Raw genomic sequence first — 23,922 nt, forward strand, 5'->3', positions numbered from 1 at the left:
TTACCCCTCCTAAATATCCTGTCACCCCTGAAGCAACACATAGGTCTTTTTAGAATAATGAGCAATGAGGGATTTCCTCATCATCTGGTCCTAGGTGGTTGCTGGTCCTGTTACAGCAACATCATAGTGCAGAGAGTTAGTGAACTTTGATGTTATTTTATCAAAGACTTAATTTTATAATCACATTAGAAAAACAGCTATCTCATTAACTGTGGATGTTAGATACCTTATGAATGATAATAAAATGAAAAGATAATTGAATTCAATATATTACATGAAGATTTCAATATACTAATAATCTAAAATAAATCTCCTATAGCATTTAAAACCAATAAGTATATAAACATTTAAACACTTCAATATCAGATACAATAATGGAAGATATACATTTTCTTGTATAGCAAACTAAATAATTGTTGTGACAATAACTTAAGAATATCAATTTGGTATTTCAATTTGTTATGTACTAAATGACTGAATAACATTTCTAAAAGCTATCATTTAGAAAAAAACTAAAAGCCTGAGATATTTAAAATAGAGTATTTTATTCCAGAGTACATTATGAAGTGAGAAGAAAAGAAGCAGGACTCAGTCTTTAATTTAATGGCTTTAATCTTCTCAACTTTTCTTGAATTCATTATACTCTGATAATCCACCATCACTATACATCTTCAAACAATGCTCACAGGTTGGTAGAAGATTCTTTTGTACCTGTAAACAAAAAATTAAACAATAATTTTCTATTTATTTTATCAAATTAATATTCTATATATTTGGTTTGACAGATTTATTATAACACTAAATACATGTTAGACAGTGAAAAACAACATTGATAATTAAGTGATTGGCTTACTGGTATATTAAAGAACTTAAGAAGGAATGCTAGTCAGCATCTGAGGCTCTGCCTTTAATATGGGGCTAAAGATTAAAACTGTTAATAAATAGGAACTTGTCTCAAATCCATTAAGATTTCATTTCAGAAACTTAGATTTTAGTATCTTAATAACAATGAATTAATAAAAATATATTTCTCTGTTAATGTTAATTGTTAATTGTTTATAATTTATAATCAATATAGATTTTCCCTTAAGAAACTGTATTTAAATATAAATTATAAACCATTAGAAGGAACAGGAAATATATTTTTTAAGCTTTGAGACACTGAAAACTGAGTTTCTGAACCAAAATGTTTTTGGATTTAGAATGAGTTTCTTTTTATAATACAGTTTTAAACTTTATCCCCATGTTAAAAGAGCCTCATATTCACAGTTGGCACAGGAAAATGTGAAAAGAATGAATTGATAAAGGCATGTAAAAAACGTTCTATACAGTGAACACTTCGGCTCTCAATATATTCATTAAACATTCCCATACGTCTCCATTATTTTTGTTTATTTTACGTTGTATCCCTTTACTTAGCATGTACCCACTTAGATAAATTATCTTGACAATATTATTTTTTGTTCTCTTACCACAAGAAGCTGAGAAATTACACTTAGTTTTTAATGGACCTTTGTACTGCTTTCAGAGAGACAGGATTTTCTGGAAGGCTGAGGTTGGAGGTAGGGGCCACTTTCTGTTGAGATCCACGAGGAAGGAGTTTGGGCATTAATCTCAGTCATGTCTCCTAGGAATAAGGGAAGCCAGCTCTGTACCAGCCCCTCTGGTCAAAGCAGGCAGAGGATGGCAGGTCCTTATGTCTAGTCTAACAACAACCCTTAACATTTAAGGAGCCCCACCAACTCCAACACTCATATACCGCAGTAGACTAGACCTATTGATCTATCCTTGCACCCCATTATGTGATAGTCATGCGGGACTGTCAGACTCTGGATCTTGCAAAAGACTGTTCTGCTCTTCATAACAGTTTAGTAGGGATACAAAAACTCACAGACTATCCAGTCATGCAGAACTGTCAAGCTCTGAATCTTACAAAAGACTTTGCTCTTCTCCTTGTTGTAGCAGATTCCTCATTCTAGCCTCCTCATTGGTATTTCTTGTCTTAAAATAACCCAATCCATGATAATTAAAGTCCTAATTTCCCTCTATAAATAGACATTTTTCATTTCATACAGGACCGTCACACTCTTGATCTTGTAAAAGAAAAAGACTTTGTTCTCCTCTACATAACAGTTTAGGAGGAATACAAATCTCAGACTATCCAGTCATTCACAACTGTCAGACTCTGGATCTTGCAGACTCTGTTCTGCTCTCTATGTTTATTTGTTAACGTCAATTGTTTATACTTTATATTAAATATAGGTTTTCCCATATGAAACTATATAAATATAAATTATAAACCATTACTAACAGGAAATCTATTTTTTAACAATTAGATTTGAGACATTAAAAACTGGTAAAAACTAAAAAAAAGATTTCCTGGATGGGTAAGGATGAATACAAAAATCACCAACTATCCAGTCATGCAGGATTGTCAGACTCTGGATCGTGCAAAAGACTTTGTTTTGCTCTCCATAACAGTTTAGGAGGAATACAAAACTCACCAACTATTCAGTAATGCAGGGCTGTCAGACTCTGGACCTTACAAAAGACTTTTCTCTTCCTCTTGTTGAAACACATTCCTCATTCTAGCCACCTCATTGGTATTTCCTATCTTATAATAACCCAACCTCTGATAATTATCTGAAATACCATTCAGTCATATATATATATGTATAACTCACCGGCAAGTGAGAGATCCGGGTTCGACTCCCGGCGGAGCAAGTACTTTTTGCGATTCAGTGTTTATTGAAATTAAATAAGGCTATTGCCATTTATACAATTTAATGTATATATATATATATATATATATATATATATATATATATAGATTTACTGAATATAGTTTTATATATAACTATGACATTGGTGCCAAAAATGTGAGTAACAACAATACTGTCTTTATTTTATTTTCACTAAAACCTATAATGTTAAAATCTTTCAGATTATTAGCCTATATATAGTACTACTATTACTGATTAGTATTAAAAGCGTAATTGTTTCAAGGCTGCAATGAGTCATCAATCCTTTGTAATATTTTTTTAGTGTGTAAAAGCACAATACTATTCACTCAGTTTCTAAGTGTTATTTATCTGAGGAATTGTCATGTATTAAGAATTAATTTCATTAGTTTATTGTATTTACCTATAAAATACTGTTCGATTTCCTCCAATGTTTTCCCATGGGTTTCGGGTAGGAAAAGGTAAATAAAGATTGTTCCAAACAGTCCAGATATGGTAAAAAACGTGAAGACAGGAAACGATCCCAGAGTCATGACCATGATTGGGTAGAGTTTCACTGAGGAGAATGATCCCAGGAAGATCACACTAGTCGTCAGACCACTTGCCAACTACCAGAAAAGGAACATCATTACTTTTAATCAATTATCATACTCAACAAATCTTTGCCTCTAACAAGAACTGAGTAATAATAAATTATATTCAGATTCAAATATTTCATACTAATTTTATACTAAAATGAGTTATAACAATAATGTAAACTATCACAAACAGAGAGTGATGGTATATATTGAAAGAATCATTTTAAGTATATATATCTATCTAAAATCAATAAATATAAAATATATAACATCAAATATTAACTTAAATACTTTTAACAATAAGCACAGACTAAAAACACTAAAGGAATCACAGCCAAAAAGAAGTATAATTAAACCTAGTGATTCTTGTTTGCTGAGTATACGGTAAGTACTTTAGCATGTAGTAAAATTTGTGATGCTTTTCAAAAAATGTAATATTAATCTTAAGTAGCTGATTAAACCCATTCATGTTGCAAGACATTTAAGATCATTCCTATAGTTTTTTTGCATTGTTAACAGATTGTGTAAGTTTTCATTACTTGTGCTGTCAGGAGAGTCAAGACTAAGGGATGTGTATTGTGCAAGTTCACATAGTTGCAGCAAGTGTGCAAAGAAGGAGGGGCAGAAGAAATTAAAAGGATAAAATAATAATTAGACAAATAATAATGGAATCACTATATTTTCACATTTTTTTAAAACTTAATTTAGATTATAAGGATACCAGCTCGCAATTCAGTTCTTTAAGATTTGGCTTTTGTCTTACGGAGATCACAGAGGTGAGAATGTAGTGTTGTGTGTTGGTGATATGTGAAGCAATACAGAGAATTGTTGTTCATTTTTGTCTCACTACTAATATGAGTGCTCTTAAAAAAATGTCTTTTTGATATTACGTTAAGGCCCACCACTTCAATGATTTTCAGACCTATGCAATAGAATGCCCAATAAAATAAAACTAGTATAGGTCAAGAGGGTAATTTAATATTAAACCGAAACTGGCACAACCAGTAATGCAGATTAGTGAAGAGATCAGAGCTTTATTGTCATTGGGGAAAGCTCAACCAATCACCAATCAATTTAATAATAATAATAATAATTGTATTACATCAATAATTTCCAAATTATAGTTCATAAAATCTTCTTTGGAATTTACTGACTTCAGTTACTACTTTGGCCACTGATATAATTTTATGATAGTGTTAAGATACTTAATCTAGAGTCTAGCAACTTAAAGAATTATATAAAATTGGGCCTTCAATTGTGGTGTTTATTTAAAACACTATTGACATGGAGTAGAACTACAAAGTTTGTATGAATATCCAAATATTGTTGAATAATGCCGGTTAAAGTGATTTCATTTCTATTGGTTGCCCAACCTGTTCAGAGAGCTTTACCTTTTGACAGCGGTTTGTCCAAACTGTGCCAGACTCTGTCATACATTAACCAGCATTATTCTGGCTACTCAGTAACAAAATCCATCAACAATAAATATAATATATCAAACTATCCATTTATAATTTACTATCCTGTTTACATTGTGTTTTCCTATATTTTGTTGAAACTACTTCAAGCGGCTGCGTTACAAAATCTAATAATTGTGATTGTGTTGTGGAAATTAGTACAAGTGATTTTGTTTTGTGTTAACAACTAACCTTTAACTGGGTAACCTAATCAAACTAACTTTTCTTTCTTCTTGCTGAGTGTACTAGCTCATTTTACTGTAAATCATGTATGGTATGTATGTTGATATTCATTATAATAATAACTCCAAACAGATTAGCAGTAATTAAAATAGTAGTAACACATCAATAACAACTATAGCAATAATATTTTAATTGTAATAATGACATTTTAACCCATTGGCCTTGTATCACGGAACGGTTCCGTGACAGCTAGTCTGGGCTCAAAATTTATATCATGGAACCGTTCCGTGACAAGTACAGCGCCATCTAAATAATTTTTGTTTACTCCTTTTTCAACCAAGTGTTAGTATAAATTAGACTAATATTGTTGTAACACATGAGAAAAACTGCAATACTACAATTAATTGAAATTTAAATTAATAATAAGTTACTATAAGAATATTAGTGTACTACAAGAGAAAAAAATCAATTTTCGTGGAATTTTCAGGTATTTAGAAAAAACATTTATTCTGATAAACTATGCATACATATATTCTAGTATTTATAGGTAGAGAAATACATTTCAAATAAAATAAAAGCAACAATGGGGTATTTTATTTTATATTATTTGAGTAAAAAAAATAAAATTTTAATTTAAAAAATTCCAACACTTTTTTAGTTTGTACAGCATTATTTTTTTTAAATTATGACCAAATATATCACTATCTATTTATTATTAAAGCCCATTTCATGTTAATCCAAAAAGATATAAAATATAACCAAATAACTTGAAAAATAAATTTTTTATAAACATATAAAAAAACTCTTACGTTTTTAGCATTTTTAATAGGATAACTCCAGTTGAGCTGATAGTAAAAATATGTATAAACCAATGGGTTAACAATAACAGTAACAAATCAACAGTATATCATTTAATAGATGTAATGCTAAACACAATGGACTATACGTTTTATTTGAAGACATAATTTAAAAACCCATAATCTTCCTGCAACAAAAGCCAGTTGAACAACTTAGCACAATTTATTTTAAATGAAATGCAATCTTAAAATAAATTGGTATTTCATTAAAATATTTAGCATCAAGGTATTAGAAAGAATGCCTGAACATTTCTCTGTTCACTTTGGGAATTCTTATTGTACTATGTTGCATGTTACGAATAGAGTAAAATAAATTTTAATTCCCTTGTTGCCACTTCTAATAAATAAAGTTTTTAACACCTTGTAAACAAAAAAAAATTTACTCAGCAAGCAATATTTTAAATCAATATAATGTAGAAATGTAGATTAGATGAATTATGACAATATTTTCAATAATTTTATAAAAAACTTAAAGAAGGCTTATCGGCCTTAAATTGTCTAATTTTATTGAATTTAGTTATTTGAGAATTGGTACTACAACAATGCCCTGTTTCAGTTTTTCTAGAAAAAATCCGTTTTGGAAAACAAATTGATGATGTGTACCAATGCAGGAGCAATCAAATTGATGACATTTATAACTAATTTACACTAAAACCATCAATACCAGTAGACTTCTTTTTAAAGCTTTTTTACAACTCCAATTATCTAGAAAACAGTAGTAGGTGCTATGAATAATGAGTTGGGAGTGTAAAAGGTTGTTGTATTTGGTGCTGGGACTGTACAAGGTTGGCCCTGCTGACTAGATCAGTCTGTACTCTAATCAGATAACTACTTATCTCTTCTGCAACCTCCCTTGGTTCTAAGATTACTGACCCATCACAGCTCTATTCTATTAACCCATTTATTTGAAGCCTCACCAAATAAATAGAACATTGATTAGTTTCCATTGTTGTGATACACCTCCATTGTAATTACAAATTTTTTTGGCAAAGAATTCACCTTTGGTTTTGTCTATTTCTAATGGCAACTTTTTCAAAATGTTTATAATAAGCTGTAAAATTTATATCATACAGTCTCTTTTTAGCAGTTTTGTATAATTCGGTTCTCTGTGAGATAAGAATTATAAGTTTTTTATTAATCCATGCACTAAGTATTTTAGCCTTATTGATTTTTCTGCTGTTAGTCGAGTCTTATCAGCTTCTATTAACAATCTCAACAAGGTACTCATGAAATTTAACATAAGCTAAATTGACATTTTTAGTTTGGAAGGAATCTTATTTATCTATTTCCCCTTATACCTAACCATTTTGTAATCAATAATAAACTTTTAACACAATCATTAATATTAAGATTGTTATTAGAATAAATCTTGAGGGCTATTAAACATATTATCAGTTACACCAATATCAAATAAATAATAAACCAATATCAGTCAATCAATAATAAACTTATTCAGAGAGGAAATACTTTTAACACAATCGTTAATATTAAGATTGCTATTAGAATAAATCTTGAGGGCTATTAAACAATTATCAGTTAAACCAATTTCAAAAACTGAAATGTTGAAATTATTTAAATGCCTATTCCTTGCCTACTTAAATTTCATCAGTGGTTAATATAACTTCTTTATCACAAACTGCCAAATTTCCTATAATCTTATGCTATCTTCATTGTGGAAGTTATCTTCCTCCTTGATTATTTCCAAGGTTTCTTTTGTTATAATTGGGTAATAGCATGGAATTTTTGCAAGCACTCTAGTTTTCTTGAATCTATTGCATGTTTTGTTTTGTAACTATTGTGCTGAAGCTGAATTTTCCGTATACTAATCTTTTACGTGTACCGGTATTAATTGTGTAAGCAATTTTTGATGTGGTGCAAAACAGAAATCCTAGATGATAGTTATGAAACCAGCCATGAAAGTCTAAGCATTATGACAACATCTCCTTGTATACTCACCCCTCGTACATCTGTTGGAAACAGTTCTCCCAACATAGACATAGGCAATGAGGAGAAACCAAGAGAGCTGGAGAGTATGTAGACCACCAAGAGGATGCAGACAAGCCAGGGGTCCATTATAAGGAATTCTGAGATGGACAGAGAGAGAATGGCAAGGGAAACTGACATTATAACTCCAGATACAATAGCTGGTTTCCTCCTCCCATACCTATTGCAGGCCCAAGTAGTCAGGAAAGTGGCAAATATTCGTGTTAACGCAATAGCCAGAGCTACATGATATGCCACTGCTTTTATACCGGCATGTCGGGCAAAATCCACCTGCAAAATTTTGAAAGTTATTCTTATCATCAAAAGTAGTGCACATAACTGAATAGTTAAACAAATCACTTAATAACTTCCTGCTAAGTTTTTTATAATAATTATCACATTGAAAAAGTCATAAATACGTTTATAACCATCAAAGTCTACTTTATTTTTAAAAGGATTATTAAATATAATGTAAAAGGTCATTATAAACATACTTCAAAAGACTTAACTGAGTACAAATAAATTCATATATAAGGCAGGAGTTCGTCAAGCACCGTGTCACCAGTATGTCACTATTTCTGAATACTTACAGCAAACATTACAACAACTGACACTCCAGAGCAGTGAATGAAGAGGTAGAAGACATTCATTATGAGGAGTGGCTTGTAGGCCTGAGGCCGCTTTAGATGGTTGAAGGTTGAGAACCAAGAAACTGTTTGCCTCTTGTCCTTCACCTTGCTGCTGAAGCTGTCCAGCTCCTTACTGACCTGCTCAGGGCTTGAAGCTCCTCGTAACCTCTGCAGAGCTTGCAGCGCTTCTTCGGCACGACCTCTGTTCAGCAGCCACAGCGGACTCTCTGGGAGCAGCATTCCCAGCAAAACTGAGATCATGGAGAGGCCAAATGCGAAATAAGACACCTCTGTCCACGAGTGCTGAGAAAAAATTTATGTACTTGAATTTTAGATCGCTGACCAATATTTATATTTAAATTCCTTAGCCAGGTGAGGTTATAGGTACCTGATAGAGAAACGCCCAAAGGTAGACAAGGAATAGCCCGAAGGATAACATGACAGGAATGAACATGACGAGCATGCTTCGGAGAGAGTCCGAGGCTATCTCAGCTGTATAGGTGGCTCCAACAGAAGTAGCCAGTCCAAGACCCATGCCTGATATACCGCGGCCGATATACAGGGCGATTAGAGAGAGAGGGAACAGTGCGATCAGAAGCCAGCCTACAGCAAAGGAGAGATTCAACAGGAGCAGGCCCCAGCGGCGTCCGATCCAGTCAGTCAGATATCCTCCTGGTAAACACATCGCTGATGCTGTTAGATAGGCCACCCCCGCTGTAACACAATACTTAAAAATGTTTATTTCTTCATCACAAATTTACACATTAAATGCTTCCAATACAAAAATAAAAATGCCTGTGATTACAAGTATTTCTCACTTACAACAACTTACAAGTATTGATTTTCAGAACAATTAGTCACTTACATTAATAGTATCGTCAATTATTATGCTAATAAATATTGTTATAATCTTTAACAAGTTCCCTTTATACATGCTGAAATGTTTCTTGGAACAACACTTTGAGGTACCCATGTAGGCCATTGTACATGATCGGTCCAAAGTAGGACAAGCACTTTCTGCCAGCTTCAAGATTTATATGCGGAAAGTGAAGTGATAGTCATTACAGGTGCTGCATTCTGAAACCTCATCCCGAAACTTTAGCTTCCCACATAAGTATTGTAGTTCCCGATAAATCAGTACTTTATGAGTTATGCAGCTATTCAAATCTTATCCATTGAGAACATTGGGATAGCATCTCTATAGAGTGATGTGAGTACATCATATCATCACCATGAAAAGACAAAGTGGAGGACAGTGTTTTGTAGATGTTGAATTCTTTGAATTACCACCTTATAATAATTGCTAATCTCATGGATAGGATAGTAGTAATATATTTCTGCTAAGACCAATAAATGAAATAGCTGCAGTTTTATTGACTCTGGTAACAGATTTCTAAACCTGTACAGCTCCTGCAGTCTATCCATAGCATGCTGGACTATAAATTATACCAGATGTTTGTGATGATTAAATGTTTTTGATTTAGTTATTTTCCACTTCCAAAAATTACACATCCACTTATAAATTTGGTTTCCTTTGTAAATTGGTTCAGGCCTGGAATTTAAATGGCTGAACATCAGTGAAGCCTATCACTAAGGGTGCTGATAAAAATTTGTTCTTGTGTTTGTTTGCCTGTCAACTCGAGAAAGAATTTATCTTTAAACATAACATTTTGAACAGAACTTCCAATTCTGCATAGGCAAGATCGAGTTTGGTGATGGTGCATGCCCTTTAGATGTCCCTCATTCTATCCTTAGCAAAACCTGTTACATGACACGTTGTTTGGTGTCATAGTGCACAGTGTCACAACTGCTCCAATAAAAACACATGGTGATTAAATAAAAAAAATGTTCAACACTCATGGTTTACATTGGTAAGTTATTCATCAAATAGTGGTAGTAGTTCAGGCTAATAAAATAAATTTATATTTGATATATATCAACCGTGGTAAAATTTACAATGACTCTAAAATTGTATTTCTAGAAATTTAAATCTTTACTTATTAAAAAACTTGTTTATTTAAATTAGAATCATTTAACAACTTTCTGAGTTGCAATAATCTGTAAAAAGTTCAGCACGTTAATTATTTTTAAATCATTGCAGGAAAATATTCAGTGTTCATAAAAGCAACAAGGCATTTTATTGATATAGGAAAACTTTAATCTTATAATTGAGTAGAAAAAGTACCAACAATACATGTATACATACCCATAGGATATCAGGGCATCATTGGTTCTTGCTCAAATCACACTCAGGTATATGCTTGAGTTTATCACTAAATATTGATAAAAGTTTGTAATAATTTAAACTTGTTCATATATAATCTTGTGAATTTATCCAGTAAATATAATATAGATTATCTGCTGAAAGTGAATAAATTTGTGTACTTAAGTATGAGATTATAGAATATATATTATAGAATATATAAAACAATGTAAAATGCATTGTAACTTGATTAGTTTCTAATTTGGTGTGTACTTAACCTTATCCCGACAGATGACCTTTTTCACCCAAGAGGATTATAGATTTCAATCCTCAAAGTATAGTGCTCTATAATAAAATTGTAACATTTACAAAGGTTTCTTTTGGCATATGTGTGGGATGAAACCTCAAAACAAATATTGTCCAGTAACATTTAATAATCTGTACTATTTCGTAAATATGTTATTTCCTTAATTATGATACGGTCATTAAACTGGATTTGTTGTATTTTTTAATTTAAATTGACATCTGGGAAAAAATTATACTTATGGGTTCAAGTTCATAAACATTTCTGTTAGTTCCATTAGTTAGTTTATTGTTAATTAATTAAGTCAAAGAATTGTTGCATTTCTTTGTAACATACATTAAGTAATTTATTTATTAACATACATTAGAAATAATATAGAACTTAGGACTGATCCCTGGGGAATACTGTATTCTATGTACATCTCTTACCATACTATCAACTAAATCGTATTATCAATATGTGATACTATTTTAAATTGTGTTACTAGTGAACTGAATGAGAACATTGAAAGTCTATGAGTCCTAGAACTATGATTTCAATGAAGTTATATTTTACTAACTTGGAAACTTTAGATAATATTCAATTCAACCATTTCCTAGAACTATGATTTCAATGAAGTTATATTTTACTAACTTGGAAACTTTAGATAATATTCAATTCAACCATTTCCTAGAACTATGATTTCAATGAAGTTATATTTTACTAACTTGGAAACTTTAGATAATATTCAATTCAACCATTTCCTAGAACTATGATTTCAATGAAGTTATATTTTACTAACTTGGAAACTTTAGATAATATTCAATTCAACCATTTCCTAGAACTATGATTTCAATGAAGTTATATTTTACTAACTTGGAAACTTTAGATAATATTCAATTCAACCATTTCCTAGAACTATGATTTCAATGAAGTTATATTTTACTAACTTGGAAACTTTAGATAATATTCAATTCAACCATTTCCTAGAACTATGATTTCAATGAAGTTATATTTTACTAACTTGGAAACTTTAGATAATATTCAATTCAACCATTTCCTAGAACTATGATTTCAATGAAGTTATATTTTACTAACTTGGAAACTTTAGATAATATTCAATTCAACCATTTCCTAGAACTATGATTTCAATGAAGTTATATTTTACTAACTTGGAAACTTTAGATAATATTCAATTCAACCATTTCCTAGAACTATGATTTCAATGAAGTTATATTTTACTAACTTGGAAACTTTAGATAATATTCAATTCAACCATTTCCTAGAACTATGATTTCAATGAAGTTATATTTTACTAACTTGGAAACTTTAGATAATATTCAATTCAACCATTTCCTAGAACTATGATTTCAATGAAGTTATATTTTACTAACTTGGAAACTTTAGATAATATTCAATTCAACCATTTCCTAGAACTATGATTTCAATGAAGTTATATTTTACTAACTTGGAAACTTTAGATAATATTCAATTCAACCATTTCCTAGAACTATGATTTCAATGAAGTTATATTTTACTAACTTGGAAACTTTAGATAATATTCAATTCAACCATTTCCTAGAACTATGATTTCAATGAAGTTATATTTTACTAACTTGGAAACTTTAGATAATATTCAATTCAACCATTTCCTAGAACTATGATTTCAATGAAGTTATATTTTACTAACTTGGAAACTTTAGATAATATTCAATTCAACCATTTGAAATTGTAATTTAGTTATGAAGTATTGGCATAATGTATCAGTAATAAAATAAATCACAATGAGAATGTGAAGATCTGCAAAACAATGTTGCTCACAAAAGTAAAATTAAAATGATGATCGCATTTTGTTAATGACTGTTTATTTACCGGTAAATATTTTTCTGAGTATAAATTTTAATATGGTAATAGTGAAAATATTTGTATTTGTGTAAAGAAGGACAATTTATAAAAATAAATACACAAGTCCTTTAAGGTATCAATATACAGAAATTATATATGACAAACCTAATCTTGGATATATTTTTTCTCTGAATGAAGATATGTCTTAAATTTGTAACAAATAATAGCAGAGAATGATTTACCTATCCAGGAAGAGTGGTGAACGGAGGTGTGAAGACCCGGTCCTGATCCCAGGAGAGGAGGCATTAGCACAGAAGGAAATCCCAGAACTAAACCAGAGGTCACCATACCCCAATTCGCCAGCATGCAAACTGCCACCTGTACAAAACTGATGCATTTAAACAATATCTGATTCATGTTTATGGCACTTTAAGTCAAATATTTAAAGTAAAAATAGGTCAATTGAGAACCAAAGTAATTGAATGCTTATTTTATCATATGATCTCATATTGACAAGATTAGTTTATCTGACTTTGTGATATGCCAGGTAGCAAAGCTTTGACCTTTAGTTTCAGAGATGCAAACCTGGTTGACTGCACTACATTGGGCAGATTCCGGTTTAGAAGTCATGTAAAGTAATTCTGATATCTTTTTTATTTTTCATAAAAAAAAAACATACACAATGTGGGGGGGGGGGGGGTTATGTGTTTTATTGTGTGTATCACATACAAATTTGCTGCAACCGGATGCTTCTTTTTCATAGTCCATAGCACCACATACACAATAATCTTTTCCTGATTAGAGGCACAAGAACTTTTCTGACCACTCTGGAACATTTACAAACGAGCATGTACATGGCCAGGTGGGCTTTTAGATCACTGATGTTTGGTCTATGGAGGTGAAATCTACAATCTGTTTGTTCAGTGAGGTTTTTAAGGCCTAAATTATGAAATAAAAATGTTGCTTTGTGGAAGTGAGTAAATTTTTCCCTAAGTGCATACAATAAATTGATTTAAAACAAATATTCATTACAAATAAGAAATTTTAATTAAATTTTTGAATACTAAATTGTTCAGCATATTTTAACCTCTATAGACTACTTATACTGCTTTATAAGTTGAATTTATATTAATATTTGCTTTTAAACATTGTTGCTAACCATTTTAAAAATCAACAGTTCACATTTTATTAAGTGTTTGTAGAGTAGAATATTTTGACATTTCTAATTTTATGCCTACTAAATACTGTGAAAACTTCCTGTGATAACAGGAGCATTGACATTGACTGAACTGGTTCTAGTCTGGTTATTTCTTATCTCTCACTAATTACATGCTCAACAGCTTAGTGGTTAAGGCATGGGCTTTCAGATTGCAAGTTCCCAAGTTCAAGCCCAATCAATGACTATATACATATTTACATACATTATATAAGTTCGCTAATCAAATTGTTTGTCAAGAAATTGATTAATTAATTAATTATTTTGTTTTTTTCTGAAAATAATTACAAACTGACAACAATGAGGAAAAAGACTAAACTAATTTGTGGCTATTGTAATAAAAACTTAAAAAAAAGTTCACCTTCTGTGTTGTGTAATAGGCCTTGTGCAAATTGGTATCATGTTAAATGTACCAATTTAAAAGTGGATGAACTTAAACCAGGGGTTCTCAACCGGTGGGTCGCGACCCCCCTGGGGGTCGTGGGACGGATCTGGGGGGGTCGCGAGATAGGTGATAAATGAAAAAAAAACTAAAAAACTCAGGCCATATATACCATATGAGCGGCAAATATCAAATGAAGCGACCATGTACTTATTTAGAAACTGAGTTGAGTCCGCTTGTTAAATACAATAAGTATATTTAATCAATTTACAATTAATCAATACTATTTTAAAATACAACTATAATTAACAAAAAGGAACAAATGGAGCTCTAAATGACTCAACATCGCTGCTAAAAATGATGGTGCCTGCCGCGCCGCTTGTATCGTAACGTAGGCCTTATTGTTGTGAGACAAAATTTGTTTATTCTAAAAAGGCACACTACACAAAATACATTGCAAAAAATACATTTTTTTAAAAGTCCAGCAGAATGACTTAATGAGAAACTTGAGCTTGCTTTGAATTAACTAACTGTAGAATGTCTGGGTTGATTTTTGTCAAACACAAAATAATATCATTTTCCAGTGCCAAACGATTTCTTGATTTGGTTTTTAAATTCACCATTGTGGAAAATCCTTTTTCACAATTGTAAGAAGTAGAAAAAGGTATCAAAATCTTCAATGCTACTTTGGTCAATTCTGGGTGTTCCTTCTTTATACTTAGCCAAAACTTGTCGGGACAAACATTGTCAAAAGTTAGTTTCAGTGACTGATCACTCGATATATCTATCAGTTCATCGTGGAGGCCAGCATTCAATTCAGCTTTTTGAACAGCTTTTTCGGAAAATGGTTTTGTTATCCACACAGATCCACTTGTATCTTTAACAGGAATATAATCATTCAACTGCTTTATCAAGGCTTCAAGGTGTGATGATATGAGTAATGAGAGAGATGACGTGTCAATGGATGTGTCACCAATACTTGAGACATACTCCTTGAATTCTTGTGTAAGTTGGAAATTTTCAAAGTCTTCATCTTTTATTCTTGTATTCCAAAGAGTAAGTTTTCTTACAAATGCATTTACTCGGTCTTGAGCATACAAAATAGTTGTTTCTGGTCCTTGTAGGGATGAGTTCAAAATGATGAGATGAGAAAAAATATCAGCTAAGTAAGCAAGATTTATTAACCATTTTTCATCGCTGAAAAAATGGGAAAGTTCATGTTTACTGTCAATTAAAAAAAGCAACATTTCTGATCTCAATGAAAACAGCCTACTCAACACGTTACCCCGGGACAGCCATCTCACTTCGGTGTGGAATAGCAAATGTTTGTGCAGGGCTCCTACCTCTTCATACAAGTTTTCAAGTAAATTACTCTGCAATGGTCGACTCTTGACGTAGTTGACAACTTTGATAGCCTCAGCCAAAACTTGACGCAAGTCATCCGGCATTCCTTTAGCTGCCAAAGCTTGTCTATGTAAAAAACAATGCACCCAGTTTGCATTTGGCATTAAAGTTTTCAACCTGGCAATCAATCCGCTGTTTTTACCCGAAAGGGCTCTTGCACCATCACTACAAATTGAAACACATTTGTTCCAATCAATTTCAAATGGTTCAGTTGCCTCAATGAACACTTTAAAAAGACTTTCACCTGTGGCATGGTCTGGCAAAGATTTGCAAAATAATACATTTTCCTTAATAGAGTGACCGCAATCATACCTAATAAAACACAAAAACTGAGCACAGTTAGCAATAATGTCAGTTGATTCGTGGCATTGAATCGAAAAAACGTGCTTTCTTTTATTTGCATCTTTAGCTGGTTCTGAACATCTTTCACCATGTCTGATATTCGTCGTGACACAGTGTCATTTGATAGTGGGATTTTTTTTAGCTTGTCAGCTTCTTGAGGATTAATCATATTTGAAACCATATCGATTGCGGCAGGAAGAATTAATTCCTCAGCAATGGTATGTGGCTTCCCCACTTTAGCAATCTTTAGCGCTACCTCGTACGAAGCTTTGAGGGCTTTTTTGCTAACATCAGTATGACTTTTAATATTTACCTGTTGACTGCGAAGGGACAGCAGTTTTCTCTGGAAAAACTCGACTGGTTTGTTTTTCAGCGCAGAATGCTTAGTTTCAAGTTGATGCTTCATTTTTGAAGGTTTCATGCTTTCAACTGATAAAACTTCACTACAAATAACACACTGAGGTTTGTTTTCAAGTTCAGTAAAACCAAACTGTAGATATGCATTATCATACTTTCGGCATTTTGGTTTTGAGACTTCGGAACTACTTTTGCTACATGAAGCTTCTCTTTTTAAAAACTTATCCATTATTAATACTAAAACTTGAGTGTTCAATTTGAAGATCAAAGTACGCACTATTTCTCAAGACGTCAGGCACTCGACTGGCACAGTGGCTTGTCGGAGGACGAATTGCGCCGTGTGATGGCTGCGCGCGCCGCTCCATGTCAGGCTGTCTCCGCGGCCTTAAATACACCACGCGTCAGTTCTGTAAATACACTGCGCACAGTCTTTGCCTGCTTTGATATTGAAGAGTTGAAAATGATTAAAATTACTTTCGTTACATTTATTACCGGATCGTTTATTAATTATTAAGAAATTAGTGCTCACTAACGTTTTTATATAGTTTTGAATAGTGTTTTTTTATGTTTTTTAAAACTAATTATTGCTGTCTTTTTGCATACAAAGGCTTACTTTACGATGTTACAAGAAGGGGGTCGCCAAAATTCTCAACCTAAAAAGGGGGTCGCAGCGTTGAAAAGGTTGAGAACCACTGACTTAAACAATGGAATTGTGGAACTTGGTGCTAAAGCAGACTTTGACCGTATGTCATTGGACTCTTCTGTAAGAGACACTGAAACTTTGCTAACAGACAAAATAAATTGCACAGTTTCTGAAACCATTACAGACCAAAGTTTAATAATTCAAACACTAAATAAAGATGTGAAGGAAGCAAACTAAAAATAAAAAATTTTGAAACAGAAAACTCCTGCAGTATGTTGTTAGTTCTTCAAAGAGAGGAGGAGGTAGTAGAGTGCCAAACATAATTAACTCAACTAAATTTAAATACTTGTATATATTTTATATATATATATATATACAATCTACATATATATATATATATATATATATATATATATATATATATATATATATATATATATATATATATATATATAGACAACACCTGCTTGAGTTGGAAAGATTCATCAATAAATCTTAATATAATGGTACATAATAGTTTTATATCTCTTCAAAATGTTGAAGAGACGAATGTTGAATATCCATATAAGAATAAGAAACCGTCAAGTATTATCAAAATAATAGAATTATCAAAACAACACTAACAAAAAAGTAGTCACAAAATAAATGACAGTTCAGAAAAAATATAGGTGAGGCTGTTAATGTTATCATACAGTCACAGGAAAAATGTTGGTACCTTTCTACAGGCTCTAAGCTTAGAAGTGAGTTCAATGTAATGGTGGTAGCTAGCTCCTCAGCATCTATTAACTATATTTCCAGTAATTTAAAAGAACTAACTGAGAGACTCACTCTCCAAGATCATACAATTATTTTAGCTGGCACAAACGATATTAATAGTCCAGACATTACAGATGTCTAACTAATCACTTGGATTTCAACAATTTATGTAATTTTATTTCTTGCACAAATCTAAAAATATTAGGTATACCACTATGAATGGATCTTCCCTCTCTTAATGCTGCTGTGAGAAATGTAAATAATATTCTTAAAAATCAAGTTGACACTTAGCAGAATTGCTCATTCATAGATACTTCTGTGATGGAACTACAACATTATACAAGCCATGGACTACATATGAATAAATAAGGAAAAAAATTTTTGGCAAAATTGATTGTGGACTCTTTAAAGGCTGAAGCATCAAGACACACACCATACAACAGGAATTAACCAAATAATGTGAATATGACTTTACAAACTTCAAACAAAGATATCAGTGTTGCTATCGGAGGAGAACAGCTTTGTCTCAATGCTGTGGTTGCTGATCCTACAGCGGACATTCTCATCCTTGAGATATCAAGCTCACAACAACACATCAGCTACAGTGAAGCCATTGCAACAGGAAGCCGAACAGCCTACATGACTCCTGGACGCAGCAGCACACCAGTGTTCCTACACGGGCTCCTACCTCACCATCAAAGGTTTATTCTCATCAAAGTTACAACCAAAAAACATTCATGCACTCAAGATAAAACTGAAATCTTAAATATTAGTGTAAACTATAATTCTGTCAGATAATACTATATTAGATAGTATTAATAAAGAAATGAATCAGTGGTCTTTTATTAAAACTTAAAATGATTTCACATTAATATACAATCTATGAAAAACAAACTTGAGCAGCTACACCAAATTCTTGACGAAATACCATGTAATGTTTTGTTGTTAGTGAACATTGGTTTGATGATGAAGGGATTCAATTACACATCCCCAGTAACTTCTGTATTTCCTCGACTTATTGCAGAAAATCACACAAGAGGTGGCTGTGCAATTTATTTAGATAGTTCACTGACTTTCAAAGAGATAGATGTTTTAACATTTCCTTATTTATAAGGTAAGGCTTTTGCAGTTGTGTTACTTGATTTTAATCTAATTGTAATGACATTGTATCACACACCTAATTCTAGTTTTAACGTATTTCTACAATACTTGGAAAAAAATCATTAGTTTTTTAGTTTATAAGTATCCAAATGCATACTTGCCTATATCTAGTGATTTCAGTGTAAACGTTCTAAAAAGTTCAACAGACGTAAATTGAATTTTTGGATATTTTGAGACCATTTAATCTTTATTGTGCCAATGATAAAGCTACTATAAAGATTTCTTGTCTGGATAATTTTGTTACAATTGAAAGAGGACCAATTAGTATCTCTGCTGCCTGAAATTTACTGTCAGATCATGTAGGTATCTGGCTTGTTGCTCGGTTTCCTGTCAAAACTAAAAATAAAGTAAATGATAACATCACTCTGCATGAAATAAGATTAACAACAAAAAATAGGTTGCAGAATGTTCTATATAGTTTAATTTTATAGACTGGTTTATCTTATATTTATGATATGTGTGATTTTAACTTAGCTTTTCCTTATTTTACCAACGTGTTTTGTAATTTTTATAATAAAAACTGTCCTATAGTTAATGTGAAAAACAGGTCATGTAATGTTGGAATACAGTGGTTTACACCTCAATTGAGAACAATGCACTCTTTCGTATTAGCATTGTATCATAACTACAAAATAACTCAGCATGATGAAAACAACAATAAATTTAAGTACCAAAAAGTGTACATTAAGTCTATAAAAAATGCTAAAATTGAATCAAACAGCAATTTTATTAAATCTTATAATAATATGTGTAGGGCTGCCTGGAAGATTATTAATAATGAAACTGGCAGAGAAAATAAAAAAAGATTGGATACCATAATCTCTCTGGGCGTTTAATAATTATTTCGTGGATGGCACTTCAACCCTTAGATTAACAATAATGCAGGCAATATCAAAGCAGCGGATTTTGTTAATAATTATAAATTTAATCAAACTCCTGCCGGTTTTATATTTGCTCTGATTTCTTCTGACAAGATTAAACACAGTAGCTAATATGAGTGGTTCCAGGAGTCAGGATGTGTATGGTCTCTCTAATTAGATTATTGAAAGATCCATCCACTTAATTTTAGAGCCACTGATGTGTCTCGGAAATATAGTTTTTACTCAATGTCTGTTTCCAAATAGTATTAAAATGTGTGTAAAAAACATGTGTTTAACAAAGGTAATAAGAATAAGGTAATAAGGTTAAGACATAGCAGATATGTGGAACAACATAGGCTGAAGTTTTATGAAAAGAAAACTGGTTTCATTGGCACAAAATTTTTGTTTAACCTTCCTCTCAATATTCAAAATGAGCAAAATTATGAAAAATTAAAAAAACTACTTAAAGATTATTTATTAACATTATCCTTGTATTCTTTTGAAGACTTTTTTTGTTTCGATATGTAAGTAACATTTAAGTATTGTTGGGTATGTTTAGAAATGTATAAAATCCCCTTAAATTACCTAATAATTACCTTAACTAATAACTGTCTTGATTTAAACATTGTTTTAACTTACTCTGTAGAAGACTACATAGCCAAATCTGACTTTTTCAGTGAGTGTCAAACTGATTTTTATGTTTATTATAAATTTATATTGAGATTTATTGTGACGCTATTCTTGTAATCTGTTACATGTCTGAATAAAGAAATTTAGAATTTGAATAGCCCTGAAAATTTCAGTAAGATAAGTTTAGTTCCGGCCTTCAGTAAAATCATAGAATCTTATATGTTGTCTCAGCTCTCTAATTATTTTCAATGCAATAATATGTTATAACTGCATCAGTATGGTTTTAGGATGAATCTTTCCACAATGTTAGCTTTAGATTCTGCTGTTTCCATTCTTCTAAATAATTTTGAAAAAGGTGAAACCACTGGAATGATGTTTGTTGATTTATGTAAAGCTTTTGACAGCTTATCACATGATATTTTGTATAAAAAAATTAGAACATTATGGGATTAAAGGAAGCGAGTTACAGCTTTTAAGATCATATCTTACAGTTAAGACTCATTATGTAAAATGAAAAATATATGATCTAATTTAAAGACTAACTGTAGATGTACCTCAGGGTGGACCTTTTTTATTCTTAGTTTATGTTAATGACTTGAGTAGTAATGTTATGTCAACATGTATTTTATATGCTAATGATACAAGTTTTATCAGCTCACATAAAAATGTAACACAAGTTAATCACTGTAAAAAATACTCTCAACCAAGCTCAGTCATGGTTTGATGGAAATAGATTAAAAATCAATGAGAATAAGACTGACCGAAACAATATTTTTTAGTTGAAATAATAATTTGAATATTAATGAAGAAAATAAATCCGTTAAATTATTGGGTATTCACTTGGATGGCAGATTGAAATGGGATGACCATCCTGAAAATCTTTGTAAAAGACTCTCTAAGGTTTACTATCTGCTCAGTAAACTGAAAACTTGTGTTACCCAAGACTTATTGATAACATCATATTATGCTTTTTTCATTCATTATTAATATATGGAATTAGGCTATGAGGTGGAGCAGGTGTTGCTAAGAGGGTGTTCATACGGCAAAAGAAGGCTATTAGATTGATTAGTGGTCTTAAAAATCAAGATTCATGTAGAAACAACTTTAAGCAATTAAATATTCTAACATTACCATCATTGTATATCTATTCTAACCTAGTTTGTGTTAAAGTAAATGAAAGTGCATTTTTGAATAGAGCTGCAATTCATATGTATGATATGAGAGAAAAAAATGAACTTAGATCTGCCACAAATTAGACTAGGTAAAACAAATTAAGCTATAAATTTCATCAAATACAGCTTTTTAACCAATTACCATTTACCATGAGATCCTTGAGTTTATCCAAATTGAAATTGAATATCAAATATCTTTTGTTTGGTTGAGAAATTTTTCCTGAGAACTCATGACTAACTTTAATTTAATTCAGCTTGAACCTGGTTGGAATACGACAGACGGAATTGGTTAGTATTGAGGGCAATAGCTTTCAACTAATTGTATACAATTTTATGTTTATATTTTATTTATCAATTTTTACATGAGTAAGTGTCTTATTGTGTTTTTTATGATTATTATTATTTGTAGTTTTTATTCTAAATTAATTAATTGTAAAATGTTTAGCCTTTTTTGGTATGCCAAATTTGGTTGAGACACCTCTTGTCATTTAAAAATTATAAAGTTGTCCTAAAACTTGTCACCCTGTATACAGGGTGTCCCACGAGTAACTTGATAAACTTCAGAGGTGGTTTATCAAAATAATGAAAAAAAGTTCATATAAACGCGTTCATAGGAAATGCTTCGCTAGCAAGCTATGGCTAACGAAAGATTTTGCCTGATTTTATAGGATTTGACAGAAATAAAGCAAAAATGATGTTTTTATAGCGTAAAGATAGTTGTTAAATTTGTACGATTTTATTTAAAATAAACTGAAAAATCAAATAAAATACATCCAAGACTTGTTAGACAACCCATTTCTGAGATATTTGACAAAATGTGCATATCGGTCTTGATAAACATGCTTTGTTTGGAATTGAAATCATCAACTTCATTAAATTGGTAATAAACAAGCAAACTCTCTAACCAAAATTTTTAGAGGTTGTAATTCCAAAAAGAATAATGTAAAATAGGCTAATAATACACAAAGTTGACAAAAATTAATGTTTAATTAAATCAACACATATGAAAAATAAGACAGAAAATGCAAATATCTGTTTATTAAATGAATATTCTTCTTAAAAACAAAACATTTTAGTTGCTGATCTTTGCTAATCTTTTATTCCAATTCGGATACCTTATAAATGGTGCTCAAAACGATTTTTGTGTTTTCTGTTAAATTCACTTCTAACGATTAATATTTGTATAAAAACAATTTAGAAGTTTAGGAATAATAAATATACTAGAACACACTTCATAGTAGACATATTTAAATTGAAATAGCTAGTGTAATTAAGTGTTTTCTACTTTAAGGAACTGGTTATTATTACCATAATGCTAGAAGAGTGGTTGTTGTAAAACAACCTTGAATGTTAACACATAGAAAATATACTAAACTTCAAATGCTTTTTCACTTTAATTTTTGGTAATGGAATTATGGGAGATGTTTGATTTTAAAAATATGATTAACATGCAACCAAACAAATTTTTCTAAAGTGTACTATCCACTTAAAAAAAAAAATATTAAAACTATGAAGTGTAAACAACTTTAAGATTAATTTCTGTATTATCAATAAAACAAAGGAAAAAACTATAAAGAATTTGGATACACAGAATCATATTCTTAATGAGACATTACAGATAATGTCTAAGAATGAAAATAAAGTAATAACAATGTTTGATGTGTATATTATTCTTTTGGGGATCGACTGAAGATAGCCAGTCACCAGTATAGGTAGGTACTTGGTTCAATCGGAGTGGTTGAAGCATTTCAGTATTGATTAGTTTTTGAGAGAGAGAGATTCATAACTTTTTTTAAATCATAAAAGGAAACAATGTCAATTGAGGTTCGTCTTGGACAAAAACACAGTATTATATTGTGATTAAAGCATAATAAAATAGTAGAAAAGGTGAATTGATTCTTTCATAGTTTTTTTATTGTAACACACCATGAACCTAAATGATGGGTGATGGATGCAGTGTGATTGTGATTATTACCTGAATAGCGGCTGATTTTAAGTTGGAGACGACCATTTTCTTAGCAAGTAAACAAACTGTAGGAGAAATTAATGAATTATTTCAATTATTTCATATTATAACAGTAAACTTGTTGCAAGATAAGCAATGGTAAACAATTTTGAAAACCACTTTACAGCCTGACCTAACATGCCCTTCTAAGGATGACAACCTTCAACAAGGGTTTGCCTCTATGAAACTAATTGTCGGAATTATTCCAATTATATTTTTCAGATATGAACAAGGA

The 23,922-nt window shown here is 31.2% G+C and overlaps 1 protein-coding gene across 3 annotated transcripts; it reads right to left on the reverse strand.

The window, feature by feature from the left end:
* Window positions 1–525: 525 nt before the first annotated feature.
* On the reverse strand, window positions 526–23,869 carry LOC124362195 (facilitated trehalose transporter Tret1-like). Of its 3 annotated transcripts, none has more exons than XM_046816489.1 (7): window positions 23,658–23,869; window positions 13,002–13,137; window positions 8,817–9,142; window positions 8,567–8,731; window positions 7,773–8,090; window positions 3,145–3,349; window positions 526–711 (listed from the first exon to the last, which is right to left on the reverse strand). In XM_046816489.1, exons 1-7 carry the CDS (start codon window positions 23,691–23,693, stop codon window positions 683–685), a joined length of 1,215 nt encoding a protein of 404 aa, XP_046672445.1. In that variant the 5' UTR covers window positions 23,694–23,869; the 3' UTR covers window positions 526–682. The 3 variants fall into 3 exon arrangements, with proteins under 3 accessions (XP_046672445.1, XP_046672443.1, XP_046672444.1); XM_046816487.1 differs by having other exon boundaries at window positions 8,390–8,731; XM_046816488.1 differs by lacking the exon at window positions 23,658–23,869 and adding an exon at window positions 13,919–14,022 and having other exon boundaries at window positions 8,390–8,731.
* Window positions 23,870–23,922: the final 53 nt, after the last annotated feature.

This window comes from Homalodisca vitripennis, chromosome 5, assembly GCF_021130785.1.
Source record: "Homalodisca vitripennis isolate AUS2020 chromosome 5, UT_GWSS_2.1, whole genome shotgun sequence".
NCBI classification, from domain to species: Eukaryota; Metazoa; Arthropoda; class Insecta; order Hemiptera; family Cicadellidae; genus Homalodisca; species Homalodisca vitripennis.

What these genes read in the sequence shown, in the direction of transcription:
- LOC124362195 (XM_046816487.1), bottom strand. Translation starts at nt 23,693, where the DNA reads ATGGTCGTCTCCAACTTAAAATCAGCCGCTATTCAG. An exon ending in TTTGGGCGTTTCTCTATCAG is followed by an intron (nt 8,732 to 8,816) that starts GTACCTATAACC and finishes ATTTTTTCTCAG; the next exon opens with CACTCGTGGACAGAGGTGTC. An exon ending in AATCGAACAGTATTTTATAG is followed by an intron (nt 712 to 3,144) that starts GTAAATACAATA and finishes TTTTGTTTACAG; the next exon opens with GTACAAAAGAATCTTCTACC.